General features: G+C 34.6%; 3 protein-coding genes across 3 annotated transcripts; 1 reads left to right on the top strand and 2 right to left on the bottom strand.

Moving 5' to 3' along the window:
• Nucleotides 1-1,234: 1,234 nt before the first annotated feature.
• Nucleotides 1,235-7,967, top strand: LOC111412307 (translation initiation factor eIF-2B subunit gamma-like). Its single transcript, XM_023043183.1, has 13 exons — nucleotides 1,235-1,458; nucleotides 1,564-1,659; nucleotides 1,744-1,821; nucleotides 5,154-5,234; nucleotides 5,314-5,533; nucleotides 5,619-5,677; nucleotides 6,075-6,124; nucleotides 6,223-6,310; nucleotides 6,405-6,665; nucleotides 6,772-6,864; nucleotides 7,077-7,181; nucleotides 7,392-7,508; nucleotides 7,595-7,967. The coding sequence occupies exons 1-13, from the start codon at nucleotides 1,399-1,401 to the stop codon at nucleotides 7,667-7,669; spliced, it is 1,383 nt and encodes a 460-aa protein (XP_022898951.1). The 5' UTR covers nucleotides 1,235-1,398; the 3' UTR covers nucleotides 7,670-7,967.
• A 1,201-nt stretch (nucleotides 7,968-9,168) lies between these two features.
• LOC111412305 (feruloyl CoA ortho-hydroxylase 1-like) lies at nucleotides 9,169-11,008 on the bottom strand. The gene is made up of 2 exons (XM_023043182.1): nucleotides 10,283-11,008; nucleotides 9,169-9,891 (listed from the first exon to the last, which is right to left on the bottom strand). The coding sequence occupies exons 1-2, from the start codon at nucleotides 10,777-10,779 to the stop codon at nucleotides 9,318-9,320; spliced, it is 1,071 nt and encodes a 356-aa protein (XP_022898950.1). The 5' UTR covers nucleotides 10,780-11,008; the 3' UTR covers nucleotides 9,169-9,317.
• Nucleotides 11,009-11,721: 713 nt separating this feature from the next.
• Nucleotides 11,722-24,341, bottom strand: LOC111412301 (protein DGS1, mitochondrial). The gene is made up of 14 exons (XM_023043178.1): nucleotides 23,992-24,341; nucleotides 23,498-23,612; nucleotides 23,185-23,388; nucleotides 22,329-22,466; nucleotides 21,799-21,960; nucleotides 20,388-20,582; nucleotides 19,066-19,166; nucleotides 17,036-17,125; nucleotides 15,489-15,561; nucleotides 15,385-15,413; nucleotides 15,177-15,300; nucleotides 12,829-12,939; nucleotides 12,170-12,270; nucleotides 11,722-12,042 (listed from the first exon to the last, which is right to left on the bottom strand). The coding sequence occupies exons 1-14, from the start codon at nucleotides 24,231-24,233 to the stop codon at nucleotides 11,922-11,924; spliced, it is 1,806 nt and encodes a 601-aa protein (XP_022898946.1). The 5' UTR covers nucleotides 24,234-24,341; the 3' UTR covers nucleotides 11,722-11,921.
• Between the last annotated feature and the right edge of the window lie 2,566 nt (nucleotides 24,342-26,907).

Raw genomic sequence — 26,907 nt, 5'->3', positions numbered from 1 at the left:
CGATTTATAATTTGTGTGAGTTACTTCTCTCAACAAGATTGACATATTAAGATAAAATCTTAAGTCTTGACACATTTCAGTAAAAAATTCAAGCAAGCTGCGTTTATTTATAGTAGGCCTAAATTAGACTGTGCATTGACTTCTTGTGCAGATTCAGCAGGCCTAATTGATCTTGCTGTAGAATTTTTATTCAAGTGATTGGTTAGAGTAATTGAGGGTACTGCCATGGTTCTTTAGGGATTCCGAAAAAGGATTCCCTTTGAGTTTCAGACAGATATTCACAGAAATCTATGTTTGATTTGCCTGAATTATTGAATTTGATTGCATAACTTTGAAAAATAAAAGAAAGAGCTTATACAACAACCATAAACCAAGCCCTAGTCATAAATATGATATTGGTTACATAAAATCATATTTCTCTCGTGCCCTCATGTTCTCTTAATGGGCTGGAGTGGGATTTTACATACATCTCGGTTTTATTTGCTTAGCACTAGCTTAGGTGACACTGGACAGTATATAATTGGTTAAACTTAAATAAATACAATTGCTAATTAGGTAATGCTGCTTGGACCCTACTACCTAGACTGATGCTAAGCACCTATAGTGCAACAAATTTAACTATTGAGAAAGTCCAAATAATTCAAAATTAAGTCATTTAAGTGGCATTTTAAAATGAATTTTAACATGTAGGTAAATTATAACTTATGATAAGGCCTTTTATTGACTACTAAATTCATAATTTTGCCCGTATAGTCAGACCCGTGTGCCACTAATTTCCGATTGAAGTTCCAAAATTTTCATTGTTTGATCATCAATTTCTCGTGCGTGCATGTGTGTATATATATATGCCCTTGATGGCATCTACATAGTAATAATACACCACGCTATAAAAGTAAAGCAAAAAAACATCTTTTGGTGACAAAAAAATACCTGTATTTTTGGTGATTTAGCTATATACTTTTGCCCATTATTTTTTTTACTTCATTTATTTAAGGACATGTCCCCAATTGAGATATTGATGAATTTTATTCTAAATTTTAGGTGTTCTCAATAAAGATTCTAATGAAATCCATAGAAAAGATTCCTATGAAATTTGTAAAAATCTATTCAAATATATGATATTCATTAAAATTTATAATGTTTTAGAAGTTATCAAAATCTCAATTTAGCAAATTTAAAAATATTTATTTTAAACTATAAATATTCATGATACATAACACAGCATACCCCGTTCCTTCGTTAAAACTCTGACCTCCTAAGCCTTCACAAAACGTACACACAGACATGCGCAAAATTAGATAAATACACGCACAGAATTGAAAATCCCACCACTCTTGGATATGTTTTTTGTTCGCTTCTTCACCCCACAAGCAGACTGGTATAGGAAATCACTAGAGGATGGATTTTCAAGTGGTGGTGTTAGCAGGCGGCTTTTCCTTGGTTCCTCTGGTTTCTAAGGTCACTCTCAGGAATGTCTATATATATATATATATTTTTTTTTTCCTCATTTATTTTAGTTACTTGTTGATAAAAACAACACACCCAATTGGAAAAAAAATTCAGGAGGTGCCTAAAGCTCTATTGCCGGTGGCGAACAGGCCGGTCCTGTCTTATGTTCTCGATCTTCTGGAGCAGAAAAACCTTAAGGATCTTATTGTTGTAAGTCACTGTTTCTTTGTTTGATCATTTTTTGAACCAAATTCGGAAGAGAAATTGTAAATTTGGATTTGCTTTTAATTTTAGGTTGTTGAAGGGGAATCCGCAGCGCTTGCTGTCAGTGCTTGGATTTCCAGCACGTACATTGATCGATTACATGTCCAGGTAAATTTTGATTGAAGCCTGTTTCAATGGATACTGTTATGTAAAAGAAGGAAGCAAGATATACTCTATAAATAAATTGCAAACTTCGTTATAACTTGAGCAGTTTGCAAATGAAGCCAAACGTTTATCATGAAGAGGTGGAGTTGGTAAGCTATTTGATTGTGAGCTCCAATTCGGTGACAAACTGAATTTATTTATTTTTTTATGGGTTGGTAGAATGCCTATAATGACTCTTTAGGTTGGCTTTAGTTGTTAAGAAAAGGAGAAGAGAACATAGCACTTATTTTAGATCCTTATTGGGATCTGCGGAGAATTCATTCCCTTGGAAGATAGTATGGAAGTGTAAATTGCCTCCAAGGGTCACGTTTTTACTATGGACGGTAGTGAGGGGACAAGTATTAACGGCGGACAATCTTCAATTGAGGGGTTCTATATTACAGATTGGTGTAATATATGCAGAAAGGATGGGGAAACGATTGATCATTTGTTCCTGCATTGTGATGGCGCTCATTTGCTATGGAATGATATTCTGGCTTCTCAACTTATAGATTGGGTGATGTCACGGTGTATAGAAGATATGTTGAAGGCATGGAGGAAAAAATTTCGTGACAAGGACAGTAAACTTATTTGAGACCTTATTTCATGCTGCATTGTTTGGTGTGTGTGGAGAGAAAGAAATGGGCGTTGTTTTGATGATCAAATAAAGACTTTAGAGCAGTTTAGAGAATTATTTTATTTAATATTATATAATTTGTTTAATGCTGCAGCTTCTAGTCATATAGATGGGCTGCCTAATTTCATGACGTTTATTTCTTGTTTAAGTGTAGAATACACTTCTTGTGTATTACCTTTTGATTAATAAAACATTTGATTACTTATCAAAAAAAAAAAAGGAAAACAAAACAAGAGAAATGCTTAGCCAGGACAATCAACGACATAGCAATTTTGTAAGGCTACAAATTGTCAATGAGATCAATCAAACAATAAATATTTCAATATTGGAACTTGGAAGTAGATTTTCTACTCCAGTGAATGAGCCTCATAGTGCAGGAATTTCGAGTATATTTTTTTTAAGAAATGGTTTGATTGGAAACATAGGCTTGAACTTTGAGCAAGGGTATTGTGAATATGTGAGATTCAAACAGCTTTATTTTGAGTTGGTAACTTCCAAATTCTAATTTGTGAAATGTAAGCATCACTTGTTTTACATTGTGATATAGCAAGATCATTGAGCTGTAGGCTTCTTTGGGAGACCAGTTTTATTGGGTTTTCTTGGGCAAGCGTAATGGATTACTTCTTGAAAAGCAATTGGCTTTCTCAATGGCAAGATGGGTGAGGTTATGTGAAAGCAGTGGGTTCGGCCATCTTTTGGATGATTTGGGCAGCGTGGAACAAAATGATTTTTGAAGAACGTAAGCAAGAGTTTTTGAGTTATAGGATAGAGCTAAGCTTTTAGTATTATGATGGTTTTACAGATTTCTATAGACTAGGAGAGTGCTTTGTCTCTTTCTTATTCTTATCTAGATAGATGTATTGTATTCTGAACATTGTTTTTATTTCATGAGGTCACAGAAATCCATACCATTTTTATTATTGTAATCATGGTTCTATTATTATTAACTTCAAGTTTCTTGTGAAAAAAATGGTGAGTATATAGGTAGATCTCCGGGAAGATTTGAAATTGTCATCCATTAATGATATGACTCGTTGCTGTAGACTATATGCATTCTAGTCCATGGGTAAATGCGCGGCATATGGCGTCCCATTTGTTTTAGTATATAAAGCATTATGTTAATGGTAGATGAGGTAAATCCCTGTGGGGAAAGAAATGACGTTGAAGTTGTATTTCAGAACGAGGAAATGTTTATTGAAGGCATAGGTCTTGATATAACCGTTTCTCTTTGATGCTACCTACCATATGTAGTGTGATAAATATTAAACGGGGTTTCTTTGAAGAAGTTAAGTATGAGAAGTACTGAACATTATGTTTGTTTCTCTTCCAAACCTTCCTACGTAAACACAGGAAGTGGATGAGCAATACAGAATATGAAGTGAAATGGGACTCCCATCAAAGATATGGATTTACTATTTAGATCATTTCGCATACCAATAGTCCTATTAGCCTTTTATGCTGAGGATTCTGCATTCTTGACTTTCTATTCTTTCCCATCTGCTATATCACAAGGATATGATTAGCACTGACTTAATTTCTGATCTCACTTAATTTTATATGGTTTCTCCAAACATGGAATCAAATATGTAGATTTTTAATATTAGGATCACATCTTTTATGATCATTGACATTCCTATAACTGATTTAATGAGTGTCAACTACTACTATTGTCTTTTTTTTGTACCTTAGTGACATTGGTAACTGTCTTTCTTTGGCACTTTTGGATTTGAACCTGTTAGGTAAAAATTTCTGTTAGCTTAAGTTTGGTAATAATTTCTGTTAGCTTATTTCTCATATATCTCAAAAACTATCTAGCTGAGCTGAAACTCATGCCTTGGGTAATGGACCTACTATCATAACTGAATGGCTGCCATAGTAATCATATCTGGCCACAAAAGCAGTAAAAACCTTATTGCCATTAATTGTTTGATTGGTTACATGAATCTACTTTCACCACTTCGTTTGGTTCATTGATACATATATTGGAAGATCCAAAACTACTAGATTCCTAGCAACCAAATCGGTCTGTGTTACTTTTGGTTTACCAGTTTACACCTTCCTAAACTTGTTCCATTAACATCTGATCACTCTTATGAATCACGGTGGATTTTAGGAAAGTTGCTCCTTTTCCAAGGAATATTTTTTAGCCACATGGGGTTCTGATTCCTAACATCAACACTACTCCAAATCCAACTGGAACGATCTTTTAGCTGTACCAGATTTCTACTAATATTTTTGAAATCTTATATAATATAATTTTTTCCTTATCTTAATAATCCTTTTCGTATGAAGTGATGCCCAATGGTCAGGTTTTTAGCTTTACAGAGTTATGTCGTCCAGTTCGACTCTTGTTTTAATTGGTAGAAAGCCCTTTCCTAGATCTAAAAATAGGCAGATTTTTTTATATATGACTTGTGCATTAAGAAGAATGGTCCATTACCACTTTTAACTAGTTACTTAATGCTGAATAGATTCACATAATTGGAAGCTCTTTGCTTTGATTAATTTTGAAGACCTTTTTTTTTTTATGTAAAATACGATTTTATTGGTAAATAAGAATGATACACTTTGATACCAGTTTAATTATGAGGAATCTACCTCCGTCTTGACTATCTTAACTTTCCCACAATTTACCTTGAGTATAAATTAACTACTGCAGGTGGCTGCAGTTCCTGAGGATGTTGGAACAGCTGGTGCTCTTCGAGCTATTCATCGTAGACTGAATGCAAAGGATATCTTGGTTGGAATTCTAATCTACTTCGGCATTTGAGTTTGCTAGCATTGTATTGCTTCAGCAATTCACCTGTTTCCCTGTGTAGGTTGTGAGTGGTGATTTGGTTTGTGATGTTCCCCCTGGGGCAGTGGCAGCTGCTCACAGACGACATGACGCTGTAGTAACTGCTCTGCTTTGCTCCGCTCCTGTCAGCGGACCATCGGATTCAGGTTCCTCTGGTGCAAAGGACAAAGCTAAGAAACCAGGACGGTATAACATTATAGCATTGGACCCAACGAAGCAATTTCTATTGCATATAGCAGCTGGTGAGATGTTTGAATATCCACGTGTTTCTAAATGTTATGTGATTGGAAAATTTCCCTCACTAAACATCTCCGTGACTTGTGAAAGGAGCTGAAGTTGAGAAAGATATTCGAGTCCAGAAGAGCATTCTCCGAGCTGTCAGCCAGGTAGATACTTTCCTCTGCCAATCCACTGGTGTTGAACAGAAAATAACTCTGTCAAGAAAAATTGTTCCAAGCTACCAGGACTTGGTATGGGGAACGGATATGTGTCAGTCTTCAAATTCTGGGAGATGTGGACATGGAAACGCATAAAATATTATAGTCCTTTCTCTTCATGTGATATGGGATTTGGGGTTCAATATAAATTATGAAGTTGAAATTATACATAAATTCAATTTAGAAGTCTCACAAAAAACCAACATCATTTCTAGTTATGTTTCTCAAGTCAATATTTTATTGCCTGCTGGAAAATGTTGCTGAAGATTTATAATTTTTTAGCAAATTATAGATAATGTTTTCCTTTCTTCCTTATCTCATTTCTTTCAATTCATTCCTAATGTAGATGGAAATTTGTGCTGATCTGATGGATGCTCATATGTATGCATTCAAGAGGTTTGAGGTTTCGCTCTACACATCTAAATGAGTTCTTGTTCTTTGATTGCAGCTCAATCCACTTTAAATGTTACACTGTTCACTTGACTTTTTTGTAGATCTGTTCTGCTAGATGTTCTTAATCAAAACGAAACTTATCAAAGTTTGAGACGTGATGTATTGCCCTATCTTGTTAGAAGCCAGCTGGTCAGTGTTTGAAGCTTGATAATCTTGTATTCAGAGGTAGGAAGTTGGGTCTTTGACAAGATCTAATTGATTCATTTTCTTGATGACACATCAGAGATCTGAATTATTGTCAAATGGAGTTCAATCAGACGAAAATGGCAATGGTACGGATGCGATGCAGAACATTAAAATCTTGCCATCTCAACTTCTGGCTAATGCATCTACACCAAGTTTTCACGAACTCTTTGCCTTGGGTCCGGATGGTTCTGCCTCAATGACAAGGAAAACTCATAAGTGTTGTGTTTACATTGCAAACAAGAGCAAGTATTGTGCACGCTTAAATTCCATTCAAGCATTTAGTGACATAAACCGAGATGTGAGTTTCATGTTTGAAAGTTTTGCTCCATGTTATATTTTTATTTGCCTCAAATAGATCTTAACATTGTATTGTGTGAGCTGACTTTAAGTCCTAACTGGCTCAGGTAGTAGGAGATGCAAATCATCTCTCAGGCTACTCTTTTTCTGCTCATAACAATGTGATTCATCCCTCTGCTGTACTTGGATCTAAAACCACGGTGAGTTGTATTTATATGCATGATCATGCTTAAATCATAATTACATGGATGTAATGGTCCTTGTTTAGATGTATGAATGATCTCATGTAATGGTCCTTGTTTAGAGGTATGAATGATCTTAAATAAAATTTTCAGCACGTGTAGGTTCTTTTGTACACTTGTTAGGGTAGATTATCATGCTATGTTTGGTTGAGTGAATGATTTTGATTCAGGTGGGCCCACAATGTGTGCTGGGGGATGGTTCACTGATGGGTGACAAGTGCAGCGTGAAAAAATCTGTCATTGGCCGTCATTGTCGGATAGGTTCAAATGTGAAGGTATATGGTTAGGTTTCAGCTATAATACAGAATCAGAATCATGTTTGCCTCGTGAGCACCATTAGTGAAGCATACGAGAAAAGAAAATAAAGAATCAGGGATGTTCATTCTGCACATAAAGAGATAAAAATCCTTTTAGTCAATGCAGTCGCAGATATTCTGGACAAATAGATATTAGCTGTTGAAATGGTTGGCTCTATATATTTGCAGGTTGTCAGTTCAGTCATTATGGACCATGTCACAATTGGAGATGGTTGTTCCATCCTAGGTTCTGTTATCTGCAGCAATGTACAGCTCCAAGAGCGTGTTGTTTTGAAGGATTGCCAGGTCTCTATATCTCACACACTCACAATTACACATGTAAGCTGCATCTGTCTTTTTTCTCAATATAATTCAGTGCGCTGTCATTTCAGGTTGAAGCAGGCTTCGTGGTCACTGCTGGAAGTGAATATAAAGCAGAGTCTTTGGCAAAGAACGAAAAGCTATGACTATGGATCCCTCCCTATTTTTTTTTTTCTTTCTTTTGTGCGCGTCCATTTGAGATTTATATTCTTGCAGTATCGTCGTTCATCTCCTTTGTGCCTTTGTTTCGTCTTTTAGGGTAAAGGAGAAAGTAACACCAATTTTGTTTGGTACTTGGGAAACTAAATTGTCATTTTATCTAGTAGGGATTGTAGAATTTAATGAAGTTTTTCACACACCAAGGTTTATTGTACCGTGAATACTTTGACAATTGGAAAATGTTTGTAAGGAAATTGAATCGTTGTGGCATCTAATTCTCTGCTATTATAGAATGTTTTTAGCTCTATATTATAATTGAAGTATGAGAAGTTTGAAGTATCGGTATGAAAAACTTAGTCTTGGTTTCTTAGACCCTCTGTACTTAAAACAGATGCGCTGACCTAACTGCGATACACCTTGTCTCCCCACACCGATGTAGAATCGAGCTTCTTGTAGTCATTTCTTCCTGGAATTAACTTCACTTTAACTGGGTCGAACGTATTCCACTTTTCGTTTTGCCGGATGGTAGGGGCGATCTTGATTCTTTATGAAAAAAAGAAAGAAAAAGGAAATTCGTATTATATTTTGTTATAAACCAACAATTTCAGTAGTTAAATTCTCAGTTCAGTATTTAAACTTTATTGCACTAAAGAAAAATCCATGGCTTTATTGTCATGTTTAATAAATAGAAGCGTTAACATTAAAATTTACATTGATTTTTTAACAAATGACCAATCAGATATCAATAATGCCGAAAATGTTTAACACTTCTATATATGTTTGATGATTCGCGGAAAATATTTATAATTTGGACAATATATTGAGAAAAATGGTTGAATATATTTTTTTGGGAGCATATTTCATTGAATAGTCATTACGAACAAAAGGTGCTATGAATGAAGGGATATAATCGACTTAATTGTGAACAACTGCGAACAGCAGTTGCAAAAGAAGCAAGATCCTTGTGATACAGGGCAAATCCTTTTTGGTCACTAAGATTTCGTGATCCGATGCCGAATTTATGCAATTCCAACGTCGTATTCTTGTTCACGCAACTTTGGTTTTTTGTTTTGGATATTGACTTGTTTTTGCTTGCAAAGTATTGTGAAGTATCTTTTAAGTGATTAAGCTGGTGAGAAATTCCAATAGCCTTCAATTTCAAAGGGTTGAAGGAATATAAGTGCATCAAACTATTCGCAAGCGCCAACTTGATCCTCCTCTTAAAAGGGACCTTTAGGGAAAGCCGATTAATTCGGTAGCAATCTTGGTGTCCTATGCCAGTGATCCTTTTGCACCTTTCATTAGGCAAAAATGGAGGCCCATCAGATAAACTTGCTCTGTAGTTACTGGGAGTGTCCCGTGAACAGGATGAAGAATTTTCTCTATACATTACCGGTGATGATAGGAGGAAATGGGGTGTCAGGCGAGCCATCAATGAATAACTAAGATCAGGGCTACCTCATTAACAAATTGCTTAAAGACGTGCTAAAACTCGAACATACCCCTTTTACTGATATAATTAAAGATCAATTGAAGCAGAGAATGAAATATAAATGTTGGACTAACAGACATTAGTGACCAATATTACAGGAAACGATAGAATAGTACCTTAAACATTTCCGAGTAAGATACCTGTCATATTTTTGCATACTCAATTGTTTCCTTACCATCATGGCCTTTACTGAAAAAATAGTTGAAGTAATCTGAGTAGACAACTTGCTTATATATTGGTTTGACACCACCCTCAAGAACTTCTGGCACAGGACCAATAACTGCATCAGGAACAGGGTTAACAAATATAGGCACTGAAACTCTACTCTTGGTTCCATTGACAGTGACCCTATGCTCAATGCTCCTGTATTTGTCATTGCTCATAATCTGCAGTACATCCCCTATGTTTATAACAAGTGCCCCTTGAACTGGTGTTACATGGATCCAGCCATTCCCTTCAGGTTCTCGGACATAAAGGCCGCCTACATCATCTTGAAGGAGGACGGTAATCAATGATACATCAGAGTGGCGGCCTACTCCCGCTGCAAGCTCTGGGTTGGGGCACACGGGATAATAGATGAAGTCGACAACCAGTTTACCCATTAGGATAGATTCTTTTGCCTCATTCATTTCGTCTGTGTTAAGTCCCTTGAGTAATACATTGAGTAGCTTCTTAATAATAGGTTTTGTCCACTTTAAGTACTCCAAAACTTGATCTCTGTAATAGAGTGACAAAATGTTGGCTAGTCGAGAATGGCCTCAATTGGCATACCACCAGCACAAAATATTGATACTGAAAATAAAGGATCTTACCTTAATAAATTTGATTCCAGATTCCCAATTACTTTATTATTGTGAAATATTGCTTCATTTTCATTAATTCTTCTCATAAACCATGTAAAGACTCAACTGCGTCCCACATCGCTAAGTTTCATAACTATACGAGCATCATAATGTCCTATGTCGTCACTTCCCAGCCTGTTTTAAGTGTGACTTCTACTCTATGCTTGTTACATGAGGCACAAAAAGGATTTATAGATGAACAAATAAAAACCTTGATTAATAAGAAATTAAGGTTAAATAAACAAACATGAATCCACATAACTGACCTGGACACATGAGGCCAGAATTTGGAGTCCTCAATTTCTTGACCATCACAATAATGGATAAGATAATCTTTCCACTCCAAAACCTTATCGACCAGAGGACTGTGACTAGTCATCAACTCCACAGTAGGAGAGGGTGAATTTTCTTTCAAATACTTCCTTCTTTCCTCAACTGGCAACTCAAAAAACTCATGGGCAGCCTCCTTCACATTTTCAAGAACCTCAATTGGGATCCCATGATTGATGATCTGAAAGAATCCAAACTGGGCTGCTGCCTTGCAGATTGAATCTGCAATTTCTGGGTCATCCCATTTGGACACATCAATTGTGGGTATGGATTTTTTTGTCACAACTTGGGTTTGGTCTAGTCTTTCTTCAGGGGGATTGATGTACAGTTCAGGGATGCTTTTGAGGTTTGTTTGAGAAAGACCCTTCACTCCATTGCCTTTGTTTACCACAAAATCAATGACATTTTGTGGTTCAACGAGTGATTCAGACATTTTTTAAGCCCAATTGAAGCAGAGGTTTGAGCTGAACTGGAAAATGTTGATGGAAGAAACACCTACAAGGACCAACAAGTAGTTTTCCTGTTTTCAGGGAACAGTCATTTACACCCACAGCTACCCATCTAGCTATTGAATCTGATTGTAGCAACAAAGTTGTGGTAGTCAATAATCCTTCCAAGTACTATCCATGTTCTTGAGGTGTCACTTCTTATTTGCATTTTAGAATTATTTATTTTTTTGAACTTTACATTTTTTTTAATTATTGAGGTGAGAGGCTAATATGACAGCTCATGTTGATTGTAGTTCCTTCGAGGCAAAGTCAAATGTCCATCGAATCTTAAGACTCATAGCTTAAAAATTGTGATCGGCAGTTGAATGAACTTTACGCCAAAAAAAAAATAAAATAATAATAATAATAATTATAATAATTTTTCTCAATATTTTAATGTTAAATAAAAACACAATATGATTGGTCGAATGTCATATAATTATATACATTATTTTGTTATTATTTATCTAAATTTTTATTCAAATTTCACATCGCAGACGACTACATACTCATAAAGCGTGACAATTTAACTTCTTTTTTCTCTGCTGAAAAATTTAATTGACATGACCATATGATATATTTAGTACGGTAAAATAAATATTCTTAATTTAGGCTTGCAACCCATTTGTACTTTTTCCAAAGGTTAGGGGCCCAACAGAAATTTTTCATTATTAAAATTAAGGATATATTGGTCTTTTTCATAAAAAAGTATTGCACGCCAAAACACATAATTTAAGACGTACCAAAAACCAAACGTTAGAGATCACTGAAGGCAGATATTAGGAATAATTTGCACCAAATTTCATAAATTATGTTTTACAGTGACAATTTCAAGGGTAGCAATAAATAAATCCTACATCAAAAAAACCTTTATCATAATCCCAATATCAAAAAACTCGATTCATCATTGATTAAACTATAATTTAATACACGCTTCGTACCAAAAATATCATTATGGCTACGTACGTGAATGATTATTACACTCTTCCCTTAACAGTACCAAAATGATACTAGCAACTCTACAAAAAATTGGCTGAGATTTATTGAATACATGTTTCTGCAAACTCCACGCCATGCCAGCAGCAGATTAGCTTCGTTTTGATGACGGAAGCAAGCAGTCGTATACTCGCTCCATGCGCGATGAAATAGCGAGCTTATGTTCAGTTCCAAGGCCTGGCTTCGCCAAATCAATAATATCCTGTCTCAAACTGTTTATAGTAACAACTGGTCATTTATTGCTTACACTACTACACACACACCCACCCTGATCCAAACTTTCTGTGTGGGATAAAGAAGCTCCTACAAGTTTCAGAAACTAATGAAATGAAAACTAACCATATCCATTCACCAGTTGCTTTTGCATGCCCCTCCACAGCACAGTGTAAGCAATCAAGAAAGTATAATTCCAGACCGAACATGCATTGAGCATCTTTATCCTGTGAGATACACAAAAAGATCCCATTGTCAGATGAGTGAAAAAACTTAAATGTAACCAGATAATGGCCACCCGTGTTAAGAATATATGCATGCAGGATTCCAAGGAAAACCTCGAAAAAAGATGAGGGTTTTATCTGGGACAAACTTATTTATGTATCAATTTATAACAAGGAATATTAGTGGATCTCACTAAATGTTTGGCATATGTGGTTGAAATTAATGTTTGACTTTGATTGAATTTTTATAAAATTGATTGCCAAACGGAGGCTTAGTTGTTAGTGGCACCCACATGAATCAAACTCAAAAATCTCTTACTACTGAAAATAAATCCTCCACAAATGTGATTATGTGGCCCCAAAATATTCCTACTAAACCTTCCGCTAGATCATATCTTGTGTGTGTATACATGGAAGAGAAGTTTTTAATAGATCAGGCATTTTCCCAGCAGAGACATAGTCAAAGACAGATCAGTTTTTAATATAGTTTTCCAAGAGTATCCTTCTAGACAATTTAATATGCTAATGGAGTAAAAAATCACAAAATAGCCACAGACATACCAATCCATTGTCTTCGTAAGTTTGAAACTGCATAATAGCTCTTTCAATTTCCACTAGCAGCAGCCTTCTCTGAATCCTAGCTATTCTTCCTCTACCTTCAGCTCTGGTATCCTAATTTAAGGCAATAAGAAATCAGCTATCACTTAAAATAACTATACATATTATGGAATTTAGTATATCATGTGATAATCCTTCGTATGATATCTCTTACTAAGCTGATGAATAAAGTTGTAAATTGGAGACACATGCTTGCATTCTGGTACTGGTACGGAATTTTTAAACATGGCCTGTGAATTTAAATTTGCACACTGCAGTCTTGTATGGGCAAAACTAGAATATAATATTTATGTCAGAAAGAACATATTCAACTACTCCGAATTTGAACTCTAATGACAGGATAGAGGGAGTACTGTTTTTGTTAAGCATAATATACTTTCAGCAGATGCAGTTAATGATGAGTTTTCCTAGTCATGCTTAATACAACGCGCTAGATAAATATTCATTCATGGTAGTGACAAGAAAAGGAAAATGTTGGGGAACTAGAAGTGTGCTCAACAATGATTAAGCTTTTAGTGCCTGTTTGTTACCCTTTAAAATTTTAAATTATTTGCTAAGGCATCATTCTCTACCACACATGCACACAATAAAATATTCTACACACAAACCAATAAAGTTTCTTTCCTTTTTAAACACACATTCTCCAAAAAATACGATTCAAAACTCTTTAATTTTCCAAATCATGGGTGACAAACAGGGGCTTAATGAGAATGTCCAAAGTGAAATGTTGATTAAAGGAATAGAATCATCAAATCCCAAATTTGAGCACAAATAGCTGCTACCTATGGTCAAGGGTTGAATAGAGTATAGCAAGAGGGGGTAAAAAAGGTAGCAAGAAAAAGAATACTGATCTAGGGTTTCAGGCAGAAGATGGGTTTGGAAGAGTAAAAGATTAAGTGCCAAAACGACTAGGAACTGAAGATAGCTCCTCCTTGGTTAGCCGTAAATTTAAAATTATGAAGTAGCATACCACTATTATGAATCTACTTAAAGAGAGGTAATATTCTAAAATATTAGATGCATGCCTCTATCGGGGAAAGACCAATAATGAATTCTTCAATTGATAGTTTAGAATGCCTTGCAAACAACTCTACAGGAGAACATAGGCTAACCATGAACTTGACACTGAGGCAAACCACCATACACTATCAAAACTACCCAACTCTACCGGCCATTCCAGAAACTAAACTTTATCTCTCATCAAACGCAATGGAAGCCCTTTTTCAAGACAAGTACTATTATGCTAACAATCAAACCTTCTGAAAGAAAGTCTAACATTTGCTTGCAGTCTTACTACGAACCGTGTCTCAGTCTCTCCAACAATGAAATCTCAATTTGACATCAACTGGACCCTACCAGATAACGGAGTTGCCGTGCTTTACCAATATGTTGCACTTACAAACATGTTATACTTTCAATTCAGCTAAATACTGAATATCCCTAGTTGACTTCACTAATTGTGTCCAGCAGGAGTTAAATATGTGAGTGCTCAATTATTTTCTAACTCTTGACACTACACTTTTGAATAACAGTGACCTGTGAGATAATAGATATCTACGCATAAAAAAGTAAAGTAAACAGATAAACCATGACTCTTTTACGAAATATATGAAATTACTTTAACAAAGGTGATTTGGGAAGCTGTAAGAAAGATTTATCATGATAGTCCACAGAAGTAAAAGCAGATATTCAGTTTGGGTTGCTGGGAATTTTTGTGAGACAGATGCTACAGAAGAAACGTCGGAAACATGTTTAGTATAACTTCATTTACACGTGTACGTGTTAGATTTATAACTGTTGCAGCTACTAATGCTCGAGAAAAAGGAACTCAGTGTTTGAGTTCACAATTGTAACAACTGGTGCACTATTAACAAACACAGATATCTCAGGTGTAAATTATGGTTAATAAAATAAGATTAGCAGGTCAAAAGGCAAACAAGCAAAGGAATGCTCAACATTTTAGGATATCTCAACTGATTTTCACCTCAAATAAACTGCAAGGTTTGTAAGATCTTACATGATAACATAAGGTAACTGTCTATTTATTCTTAAACGTGAGCAAGAACTTAAAATGACAATTAGATGTTATCTATGATTGACCCATACCATTCACCTTATACAGATTTAAAGAAAATATTCAGAAGAAAAGGATGGCATAGAACTTTTCTTCAGATTCAACGAAAATACGAAGTTGATATTGATAAAAACAGATGATTAGGTAAGCAACAAGAACATATATTCCTTAGACCACATATGAAGTAACACTCCAGAAGTAGAACCTAATTGTGTACCTGTTTCAACCAGGCACGCACCAACATGGCTAGTAGAAGGGAGAGAAAGAAAGCTGGCAAAGCAGCTAGAATAGCAAAGTTGATTTCGTTCGCTCTCAGAATTTGGTCCAGCTCAAGCATTGCTCTGTTTAAGGATTAATCGTGAGGGAAAAACTCAAGTTACGAACGTAGGACTTCTAGAAAAAATATATCAGTTTAACTAACTCACTCTTCAATATCCAATTTTAGCTTCTGAACCTGTTTGTAAAGAACTTGTTAACTCAGGTCACGAACCGGAAAACTGCTGGAAGTCATAAAAAACAAGTATATGACCTGGATAAGAAGACTGCGAGCAAGCTCTCCACCCATAAGACCCTGTATGGGATGCATAAGTTCTTTTTCGTACCTACACTGAAAATTGATTAGTAACTTGATACTTTGCTCACCAGTGCCTGGTTTTCACATAGATGGTGCATGAGTGCATTGATCCATGTGCATGAAGATGCACCCCCTCGCACATAAAGGATTATAAAGTCTAGACATCACATGACATATCACAAGGATTCTTAAGATACTGAAAGACTACAACTTGCAACATCTGCTTTTGGATAATACTGTCTGACTCATCACACCCAAATTATGAAATGTACCACCACTCCTATTTTTCTTGCAAAATCACAAAAACAAAGTGCCCTCAATCCCCACTCTTTCATGGCTATGTGTCTCATCTCCACTCTCAATAAGACTGCCTCATTGCACTTTCTAGTCCTTCTACTTAAGTTCTGAAACTAATTTCAGTTTGGAATATTCTACATCCTGTAATAGTTTGCTGCTGACAAACGGTTTCCAAAACCAAGTGTTTCCACTGAAACAAAAATCAATTTCTTTCGGATGGAAAACCCTAGTTATGAAAAATGGATATTGTCCAATATAGTTCTTAGAGCAAAAGGCATTGAGATCTAATAGTCTTCCTTCCAATTTGAATTTAGAAAGTCTGTCTTTCTCACCGTGTAGGGAAACTTCGCCTACTTGACCATATACTCAATCCTTTATTGAAAGGTTAGTAATATAGTTCATCTGGTCCACTTTTTCATTGGTTTGATAGTATATACTCAATCCTTCATTGAAAAGTTAATAATATAGTTCATCTGGTCCACTTTTTCATTGGTTTGATAGCATATACGGGGATATGCAGTGTAGGGTGTGAGTAGTAGTTTTGCCTTGTCTCATTATGTGGGGACTTCAAACTGTAACCACAATATGTTTTGTACTTGGGTTGCACCACAGTTGGTGTTCCATGATATATTTTGCTTAGCTAAAAAAAAAAAAAAAAAAAAAATGGATAGAGAGAGATATAAACAGTTGCTCAGTTTCATAATATTCAACAATAACATCCCATATATGGAATTTGAACTAGTTGCATTTCCAAATGCATGTTTTCAGTGTTATTTCTTGGTGATTCTGAGCTTATTATCATGAAGTTGTATACAGAGAAGAAAAATATAAAATGATTAAAAAAGAAAATTGTAAAATGTAAGAACAAGAAAATTCGTTCAGCATTGAAGGAAGGATAATAACACTTGGGCACCTCATTGAAACACATTAACAGCTCGTAGACTTATGAAATATCTGATCAAATTAGATATTGCCGATACACATTTAATAGACGTCAAAAATTGTACAGTAACTCATAATCAATGCCAAAAATTTAAGATGCTGAAGTATGAACTAGAGAAAAATTCAAGAACAATAAATTGGAATGTCCAGTTATATCAGCCTTAATGCATTGAGAGAGTTATGAATTGAAGGATGGACACTTCTGCATGTCACCAATTCTTTTACACTCCAGACAGAATGTTTCACAAAGCAGGAGATCCTACCTCAGCATTACAATCTCGAGCATTTCTTGGTCAGAAGCATTCTCCGGAAATTTTTTACCTACTGTCTGCTCGCTGAAAGCTAGTAACGTTCTGCAAAGGAAAGACATCAGGATCGTCTAAAGGTCAAAATATCTAAATAACATATTATGTAAAATTAAGAATCTATCATGCTCCATCTCTGTGGACTCATGTGTATAAGACTGAATCTTTTAGATTTTTAAAAAGATTTCTAATCCCAAAACTTTTCAAGGAATCCTTCATTAGTAGCTGTGGATGACTTAAGAACAAGAAATATACTAGGTGTATGTGATGGAGATTCATTATCAAATTATACGCTCCTACGTTAGTATGCCATCCGTTCCACTAGAAGAATACTGTCAGTGCAGGAGCTTTTACCAGATTATGGGAAAAAAATTAATAGTACGGGATATTTGTCAGCAATTGTAATCAGAACATGAAGTAGGAATCTGTGACACTGACTCACCAACATAACAGACATGAAATAAAATTAGATGAATCATAATCTTGGTGTCGGAATCGAAACTGGTAAACTACATTCCTATTATTTACACCAGAAGAATAAACAGGAAAAACAATGCTGATATCATCAGCTGACTGGAGGCAAAAGACACTATTAATGTTCAAGAAAAAAGAACAAAGCAGTGAAAAAAGAAGATATGTAGCATCACATGAGAAGCTACGTAAACAGCCTTTAAGGAGTGGCAAACTGCCTATTAGTTACGCTATATCAGTATTTTTATAATAAATACTTCAAATCGAAGGAGCATGGGTTCTTAACCAGGATGTTTAACCATAGTTAACGGGAGGGGATTCTATTCAAAATCAATCAAAACTTAGTGATTACTTGATCTTAATATATACTACATTACAAACAAAAGGAGAGAAATCGGGTTACTAAATGCTAGGTAGCTTGAGCTGCCTGATTTATATGAAACCACTGCTGTCATATGTTCCAATATGCATTTGTGGGGACAATAAATTAAGCAGTCGAAGTATAAAGAATGTTAAAACCCATATGACAACCTTAACAAGTGTACATGTGCAAGTCTCAGTGGTCGTCCTGGTGCGCGTCATACAATTTGATAAAAACTTTAACTGGAAAATATTGAAAACATTTAAATCCACCAGGATGAGTTCTGTTGTATGATTCATCAAACAAGAAGAGCAGCCAAACTTTTCTTCACATAATTGGCTTGGTTACAAATAGCAACAGCTTGCAACGGATATCAACTTCGAATAACTTAAAGTCCAGACAATACCAGAACATGGAGCAATACTTGTTACAAAACACCGAGACAGGAAAATTATTGAAATACATCCATCCCTTCAAACTACATTTGTCTTCAAAATCAATTATCTTGAAAATGCAGAAAGAAATGGCAAAAAGATGGCAATCCTCCAGAAAGGAAGGGGAGACAGTTTTAAGATTGTTGGTTAAGATTTAGAAATTTGAATTGCCAACTCCAATTCACCATGAATTTTATCAGTTCCCAGTGCTTGCCCTGGATCACATATAATTTATCACGTTACTGCGAAATTCAGCATTTTAAGTCCAGTTCTCGTTACTTTTTGTTATTCGTTCCACTGTGAGTGTATTCTTAGTTCACGTATTGATCGCAGGAATAATATAATTGGTGCTTTTATAATGGATGGAAGCTATTGAACAATCATCATTTTGTTCAAAAAAGTTACATAAAAAAAAGGAATTTCAAACACACGAAATTGTGAGAAAATTAAAGAACATAGAAGGATTACTACAGTCTGGGTGTAAGAATAAACAGAAAAAAGGAGATATACTGTTAGTAGTGCAGGAAATCTCCAACAAAAGAATAGATAAAGGTTCCCAAAAATGAAAAATGGGAAATTGACAAAAAAGTGACACGTGTGTAGATATGAAGACAGAGATCAACTAAGAACACTTCAATTTTCATCAACTATGTCTCTGTGTGTGTGTGCAGAGATGAAGACAGAGACAACTAAGAGCATAATTTTATCAACTTTCCATCAACCTGTGTAGAGAGTCAGCGGTCAACTGCACTTCTTCACGTTCCATGGCACCCTTCTGCCTTTTCCGAAATGTCTCAAAAAGCTCATCCCTTATAGACAGAAGCTGATCAAAAAAGAATTTAGAGAGAGAGAGAGTCCCAAAAAATGAATATATATAAGTAATTTCAAAAGTCAAAATGAGCATAAGATGTGGAAAAGATCTCTTATCTTAAGAATGGCCAATTTGATTTTATAAATCGGCAATAGAAAAATATAATAAGCTTTAGACTATCAAATACATCAGTTGTTTACCCAATAAAGGTGAAATCAGGATATACACTTTTTTTTTTTTTTTTTAAAAGACCACATCAGGATAAATGCATAGATATTTTTCCAAAGAACTGACAGTCACCTCCCTAAAATTTTTGTCACCGACATAAGCCAACAAGTAAAGATAGCACCCGTTATAATAAATTAAGGGACAAATTCACTGGTTGGAGTATGATTTTGTAGACCAAAAGCAGTTGAGTCACAAGGGTAATGTGATCCAGTAGAACAAATTAAAAGAGGGTGAGGTAAATCAAAATTATCACAGCATGATGTAGTTGAAAAGCATTCAAATACTTTTAACCTTTCAATAGTTACGGCATTTGGGAGGCCAAAAATTTGACATAGTCAACCAAGTTTACTGAAATAAAGCTTATTTTGTTGTTGTCTATGAATTTGCAAGTGTTGAATTTGGTAGAAGTTACATGGCAGGAAAATTCTTAGAAAAATCACATTGCTCGGATGGATGAAGTTTTTTTCTTTTTATCAAAACACCTCAAAGCTTAGATGGGATTTTAGATCTCCACCTAGACCTAATGGTGGGGGGGATTCGAGTAATCAATTGAGATACATCAACTGTAGCATCATCTTCTGTGACACATACAACTAGTTAAACTAGCTGCAACTTTTATTACATCTAAGGAAGCATTTAGAAGTGCTAGTTACATATCATCATTTAGTAAATGTCAGTATAGAAGAAACGGGATATGATCACTATTAGAACTAATTTTTGTAATCATTAAATGATTCTAAGAGTCTTCACAAACAATACAAACAAAATAATATCCTTTGTAAGAGATTTCTGTTCTTTTCTTCCAGATGTCTGTTGCAGAAACTTGACACCATATGATCATCAATGAATGTTTTGGACAAAGGCAGAAATACAGTTGAAGTTTAATCCATCTGGCAACATAAGCTGAAAATTTAAAATCGATAAAAGAATGCATACCGACCTCGATTGAAGAACAAAAAGTTTATCAACACTAACAAGTTATGCAGTTTCGAAAAAAAATCTTACAGGCTGCTCTACATGATCATTCCAAAAGCTAATGGTTGAATCCTTAGCCTCACGAATCCAATTGTCAATATCAGAGCTTCCCATCAACTTACTATGACGAAGAAGCCATATCGAACAAACAGAAATGCCAACAACCCCACAGCTGTAGCGCATCCAGTATAATGTCACTTTCCTTGGCTTACGATGTTTGGAAACCTAGAAAGGTAGTTGCATCTGAAACTAATTATACAGATCACAATAAGAACACAGAAAGAATGTGATATGACTTAAAAGAGCATCCATCCTATAATCAGTAAAACTAGGTGAAATTCATAATTAGCATCAACTGTTCAAAACCAAATCCAGTAAACTAAGCCCCTATTGATTCAGTTTGCTTTGCTTTATTTTACATTAATATATTTCTCACTCATTTTCAACCACTCTTTAATTTATTTCTCGTACTCATTTTCAACCACACATTCGCACAATAAAATATTCTACACATAAACCCAAAACTTCTCTACTTTTTAACCACACATTCTTCAAAAAAAATACTATTTAAAACATAGTTTTTATGACATAAAGGCCACCAAACAGAGACTAATTAAATTTTTCTAAAACAGGTTACAGACGCAAAGCATCCAAATCTCTCCAGAACATTTGCACGAAGAAAAAGTGCTGTATCATGTCTTGGGTCCTCCATCACAATGTTTAAATCTAATAATCAGAATCACATGCTTCATCTTGTCATAATCTAGTCAGTAGTGAAGACCCATTCTAGCTTGAGATATGTGCCTCTGTGGATAAATATTGCTGCAAAATGACTTGAGTGTAAACAAAAAATGCCACGTCTCCTTCAGGACCATCACCATATAATGTGAAGAGCCAAGATGAATTTTAAGCAAATTGTCAATGGTCAAGATGGTCTCAAAAACCAAGATCATGCAAGCATCCACAATTCTTCTTCAGAAAAATGCAATAAAAAAAAAAAAATCAGAGGCAAATCACAACAGTTATTCCTCATTATATTGTTCTCAAAGATTCAGTTACAGCCCCACAAACTAAAGCAAAAGGACACAGGAGCATTCTAGTTAAATTACAAGGAAAAAATCGCCTGAGAACAACTTTTCCAATCATCACAATCCATTAAATTTTATATCTATCAGTAACTATTTTCACAATAATCCTAAATCCTACATATAAATCATTTCTTCTACTTAGAATTATAACATTGTTTACTCAATTGATTAATGTGGCGGCTTCTGTGCATGAGTTCAATAGCTACAGCCCCAGAACAATTTCAGTATACCCAAAAGAAATAATTCATTGAAGTCAAAGTTATTGCTGTGCCATCAAAAAGAGAAATCTAATTAACCAAAAAAAATAATCTTAAAGTGTGTCGGTGACAAGGACGTCTGTACAAAATCCTTACAAGCATAGATAAATAAGAGTCCAATCTGTGTAGGTTTTGATATATCAAGTTGATAGCATCTCTGATCTCACAATCTGTCCACTGAGAACCTTCCTGGTTTACTTCTGGAAGTTTTGCAAATATTAGAGGAAATGAATAGCTTCCATCCACTGAGGACCCTCTCTGCATGGTCAATAAATTAAAAATGTAACATCTTGAACAAAGTAGTCGGTAATAAATCAGAGCAGCATGATTTCTCAATGCTTTGCATAGGCACAATGGCGGAGGGAGGTGGGGTTCCTGGCCATGACTGTAATTTAAGAAAAATTTATTTATATGACTTTTTGTTTTACATTTTTATATTATTATATTTTGCATTTGAAATTTTTTTTCCAGAGTTAAATTAGGCCCCACTAGTTCTGAATCTTGGCTCCACCACTGTGTAGGCATAATACAATGTTGCACAGCCACAAGAAATCATATGCAGATATTTCAATTATTACACAGATGTTTAAGGGAAGAAACTGAAGGCAACATATTCCATTAGTTACCTGACGATTTGCATGGAAATGGCCAACGGATGCCTCCAATTTCATAAATAGCTCATTGATTGAAACTAAGAATGAGGGCAGTGATCTCTCCAAATCCTTAACTAAATCCTCTCCAACTCTGTCAACCTCCATATATACCTTTGTCAATTTTCAAACAAATGAAAGATCATAAATCCAGCAGACACAAATAATTTTATACCACATATCACTTGTTGATCAATGCGGTTAGGGCAGGTCAGGAACATATTTCATTTCCATGATCCCTCATCATATACATATGCCTCTTGGGCTTCCACTATTGAAACTAGAACTTGCTATCTCAACAGAAAGATCATTTTATGATTCGGACCAATTTTCAAAATCTTAAACTGATTATTCTTCAACTACACAACCATACAAACGTAAAAGTGAACACAAATTTACTGTTTACTGTATCCAAATTCAAATATGTGAGACTAATTTAGTCCTCTCATGGATATAAGTTGTGAAGCGAGGATCTACCATTTCTCTCTAAACTATAGTGATAAATAGAATTGACAGAGAAGAGCATTTAAGTAGGTAAAAGAGAGATGGTTAAAAAAAAAAAAAAGAAGCTAGTGGTTAACATCACATAAGTAGTCAGGCGGAGATTGACTCTAAATTAGTGTTATAACAAGAAAATGAAAAGGAAAAAAAGGAAAATTGTTTAAAAAAGTATAGGAGAAAAACCTAGTTCACAGGATGAAGTCCATTCTAGATATAGGAAAAGTTCACTCACTTCTTCTAAATTTATCCTTGACTACAACTTATCATTATTAACCCAGACAAGTGTCAGTTGATGCCTTATATGCAACATATGAAATGGGAAACAATGTACCTCTGCCAAAAAAGTAGCCAAAAAGTATCTTAAACTGGTCAAGGCATTAATCCTTTCAGATATATGTGAAAATGCTGAACAGTAGACATGCTGCATGCCAGAACCTTCAGCAAGATAATCATGTATCAATTGAGTTGTACCATTGAAAAATGCATATGGCCCTCTTTCACATAGCATGAAGTACGCTTTTTGAGCATTCGAACCCTGAAATATAAACAAAATAAATACAATTACAGAAACCATAGAACTTTAAATTAATTGTACACCAGATAAACAGTACATTTGACCAAAGCAAAAACTAATTTAAGCAGACCTCTGCTCTAGATTGCCAGAATCGTAAATTCTTTTGGATGTTGTGCAAATTTTGAAGCGTGTGCTCCATGATATCCTCTAATGCTTCAAATATTCTATGCCCCTCAGATGTCGTCCTGCATATGGGATCAAGGAACAAACTTTGGGCTTCATTTTCTTTTCCATTCAACAGACAATGAAGTTTCACATGAAAAATGTAGTTTTCAATCATAACAAATAAATACAAATTCCAGTATTTACGTTGACTGTAGTGAAGATTTCTACCCTTCCTTCTTCCTTCTCTACGACATTCAGTATCATAAAACAGTGAGCCCATTTATCATTTCCATTTTTTAATCAGTGCATGTTTTTTCAATTGGTCACCAAAAAATTTGCACCATCTAAAGTTATTCATAATAAAGCCCCATTTAATTGTATTTCTCTTAATAAATGAAAGGTGCAAAATGGATCAACGATAAATGTTAACAAGTGTGATTATAGATCTTAGTATCTTACACAGAAGGTTGATCAGGGGAAACAGTAGTGGTGGCGGCGGGCAAGGGAAGGGGGAGACCAGTCTTCCTGCGACGTCGTTTTGTGGAGCTGTACATGCTCGAGATTTTTGATATGAAATTGTTGGGATTCATTGAAGTTGGGAAAAAATTGAGAAAACGGTTATAAAGGTAGGTAGAGTAGAATGATACTAGAGTTTTGAGGTTGTTCGCCGGTACTGATTCGTTTTCCGACAGAGAATCCATTGTTGAAACCACACAAGCTAATGAATAGAACTGACTGACAGTGTGTGAGACAGAAGTTGCAAGAAGTTCGAAACTTTCCACTGGGCAAATGCTGGAACGGAGGAAGCTCTTCCGTTTCGAGCCGTTTAACAATGGGCCAAAAAAAATACTTATCCAGCCCAAAAGTTCAAGCTAGGTTGGGATCTCCTAATGGGCCATGCCCAAGATACCGTTAAGTGGAAATTACACGAACTAAGAGTGTATTAGGTTGACATAAAAAATATTACCTAAAAAAAAAAAATATTTTTCTTATTTTGAGGAAAATAAAAACCTGCTCCTCCTATTAAAAAAAGGAAAATGAAGCATATTTTCAAAAGTTAGAAAACAATTGTGAGGTGGTATGGTGATTAGGTGTGTGGTGTGGCGTTGTGCGCTGTTATGTGGTGGTGGTGGGTGAGCAAGATGTGGTGGTGACGATGGCGAGGTAGTTTTGGCAGCGGCAACTTTGGTGGCGTTACTGTTGATAACAATGGTGAGGTGATAGTCACAAATGATTTGATTGATTGTGATCATTAAATTGGTTAATTTATGACCAAGAAGTAATATGTGACCAATAAAAAGGATAATTTGTGATTGAGAAATTGGTTAATTTGTAACATGTGACTTAAAAATTGTGATAGTGACTCACAATTGATTAAGTTGTGATCAAAAAATTAATGACTGCCAATTAATCTAATAATTTGCAATGAATACATGAGTTGTGACCTCTAGGATCTATTGTCAAAAATAATAAATTACTATTTTCATTAACAGCATTTAACCAGTCGGGCAAACAGATGCTTTTAATTGAAATGATTAACATTTTTTGAAAAAAGAAAATATTTTTTTTTAGAATGTTATGCCCATTATTTCTTAGCCGAAAAGATATGTGGCCATAAAAGAGAAAGAGGCATTAAGTAGAACAGAATTGATCGAGTGGTTGCTTACTTAAAAACTAATAAACCTCAATTCGAAGAAATCATATCTTCTACTAAGATATTTACCGAAGAAATAGAAGTCCTTTTTAATAAAAGTTTTGATTCCATGACCGATGAATAATCAATGACCGATAAAAAAATTTATTCGTGACCGAAAAATAATCTGTGACCTATAAAATTTTTGATTTGTGATTAACAAATAAGCTGTGACTAAAAATTAATCTGTGACTAATTAATTAGATAAATGCGACCAAATTATATAAATTTGTGACCTCAATATATTTAATTAGTAAAACATATGTTTAATAACTTAATTTATAAATGAAATTTTAAAATATTTGATTTTTGAAATTTGAAATGTATCATACTTAATCTCTTATTTATGACTTTTCCCTACAGTTAAAGTCAAATTGGGCTATGCTAATATTGGTCGATCTCAATGTGCCCCACCCAAAATAAAATGAAGTATTTTGCCCCCATGACTAGTTTTATATAATAATTTCAAAATTATTGTTCAATATTGTAAATTTAGTAATTACTGTTTAAAATTTCAACCTATCACAATCAAATTTTCAAACCAACCCTACAAAACACTATCTACCACAACATTGTCGCCGCCATCAACTACCATCTGCTACCACAGTTATCATCACTGCTTGAGTCAACTCATAATACATTCTCCTTCGCCACAACCAATCACCCGTCTTCCTCCAACACAAACGTTGTCTTATCTTTGCTTTAACTATAATCACCATACTGCCACTAACCATCCCATTCTAAAATGGCATCATTACACCACCATCGTCACTATATATGGATGTCATCGTCTCCACAAAGCAACCCAAGATCTAAAATTGAAATCATAGTCGCAACCATAGATCTAAAATGACTACCTCTTCAGATTTGAAATCACACCTTCAAAATTTGAAATTCGAAATCTCTTATGTAGTTTTTGAGTTTTTGAGTTTTTTTTTTTAAATTTTCGTTTTAATTATTACTTGGTGAATTTGAATATTTTAATTTAGTGTTTGTATTGGGGTAGCATTCATGGCCCGTCTTGAGAATTTTGAGGTTCTAGGCGATAAATTATTATGAGGCTCTCAAATATAATTTTCTCACAAGCTTATTGATTTCTTTAGCATCAATCATGGTTAATTCAAATCCAATTTCTCTATAACTTTTGAAAAATGAAATGAGCCCTTTAAAATAAACAACTTATTTTTAACTTATAAATCTAACTAATTTGTTTATTTAAATTGTTTTTGGGTGGAATAATGATAAAGATAGTGAAAGAAAGAAAATAAATTACAAAAATGGGAAAAATGGATTGATTATTAACTCTTTATAAATTTTAAAGAAATTTTATAAGCTTAGCAAAAAACTATATGAGAAATTTCTTTATAATTTTTTTGCATTAACTTTTGCTTCTTTATTTATTTATTTTTATTTTTTTTCAAATTTTGGAAGATAGCAAAACACAACAAAATATAGCACTAGATAATAGTTTAATGTGGAAATTACATGGAAAGGCCTAATTTTAAATATTACATTTCAAAAATGAAGATTGTAGTTTATATATACAAAAATCAGATGATAATATAATTTTTAATATTAAATAATAATATTATAAAATTCAATTAATTATATACCCTATATCCCAAAACCTAATATTCATTATCACCTTCTCAATTAATTTTTCATTCTCTCTACTCTACCTC

Source organism: Olea europaea, chromosome 16, assembly GCF_002742605.1.
Source record: "Olea europaea var. sylvestris chromosome 16, O_europaea_v1, whole genome shotgun sequence".
NCBI lineage: Eukaryota > Viridiplantae > Streptophyta > Magnoliopsida > Lamiales > Oleaceae > Olea > Olea europaea.
The sequence above is the reverse complement of the archived record's forward strand: the minus strand, read 5'-3'. Positions and strand labels throughout refer to the sequence as shown.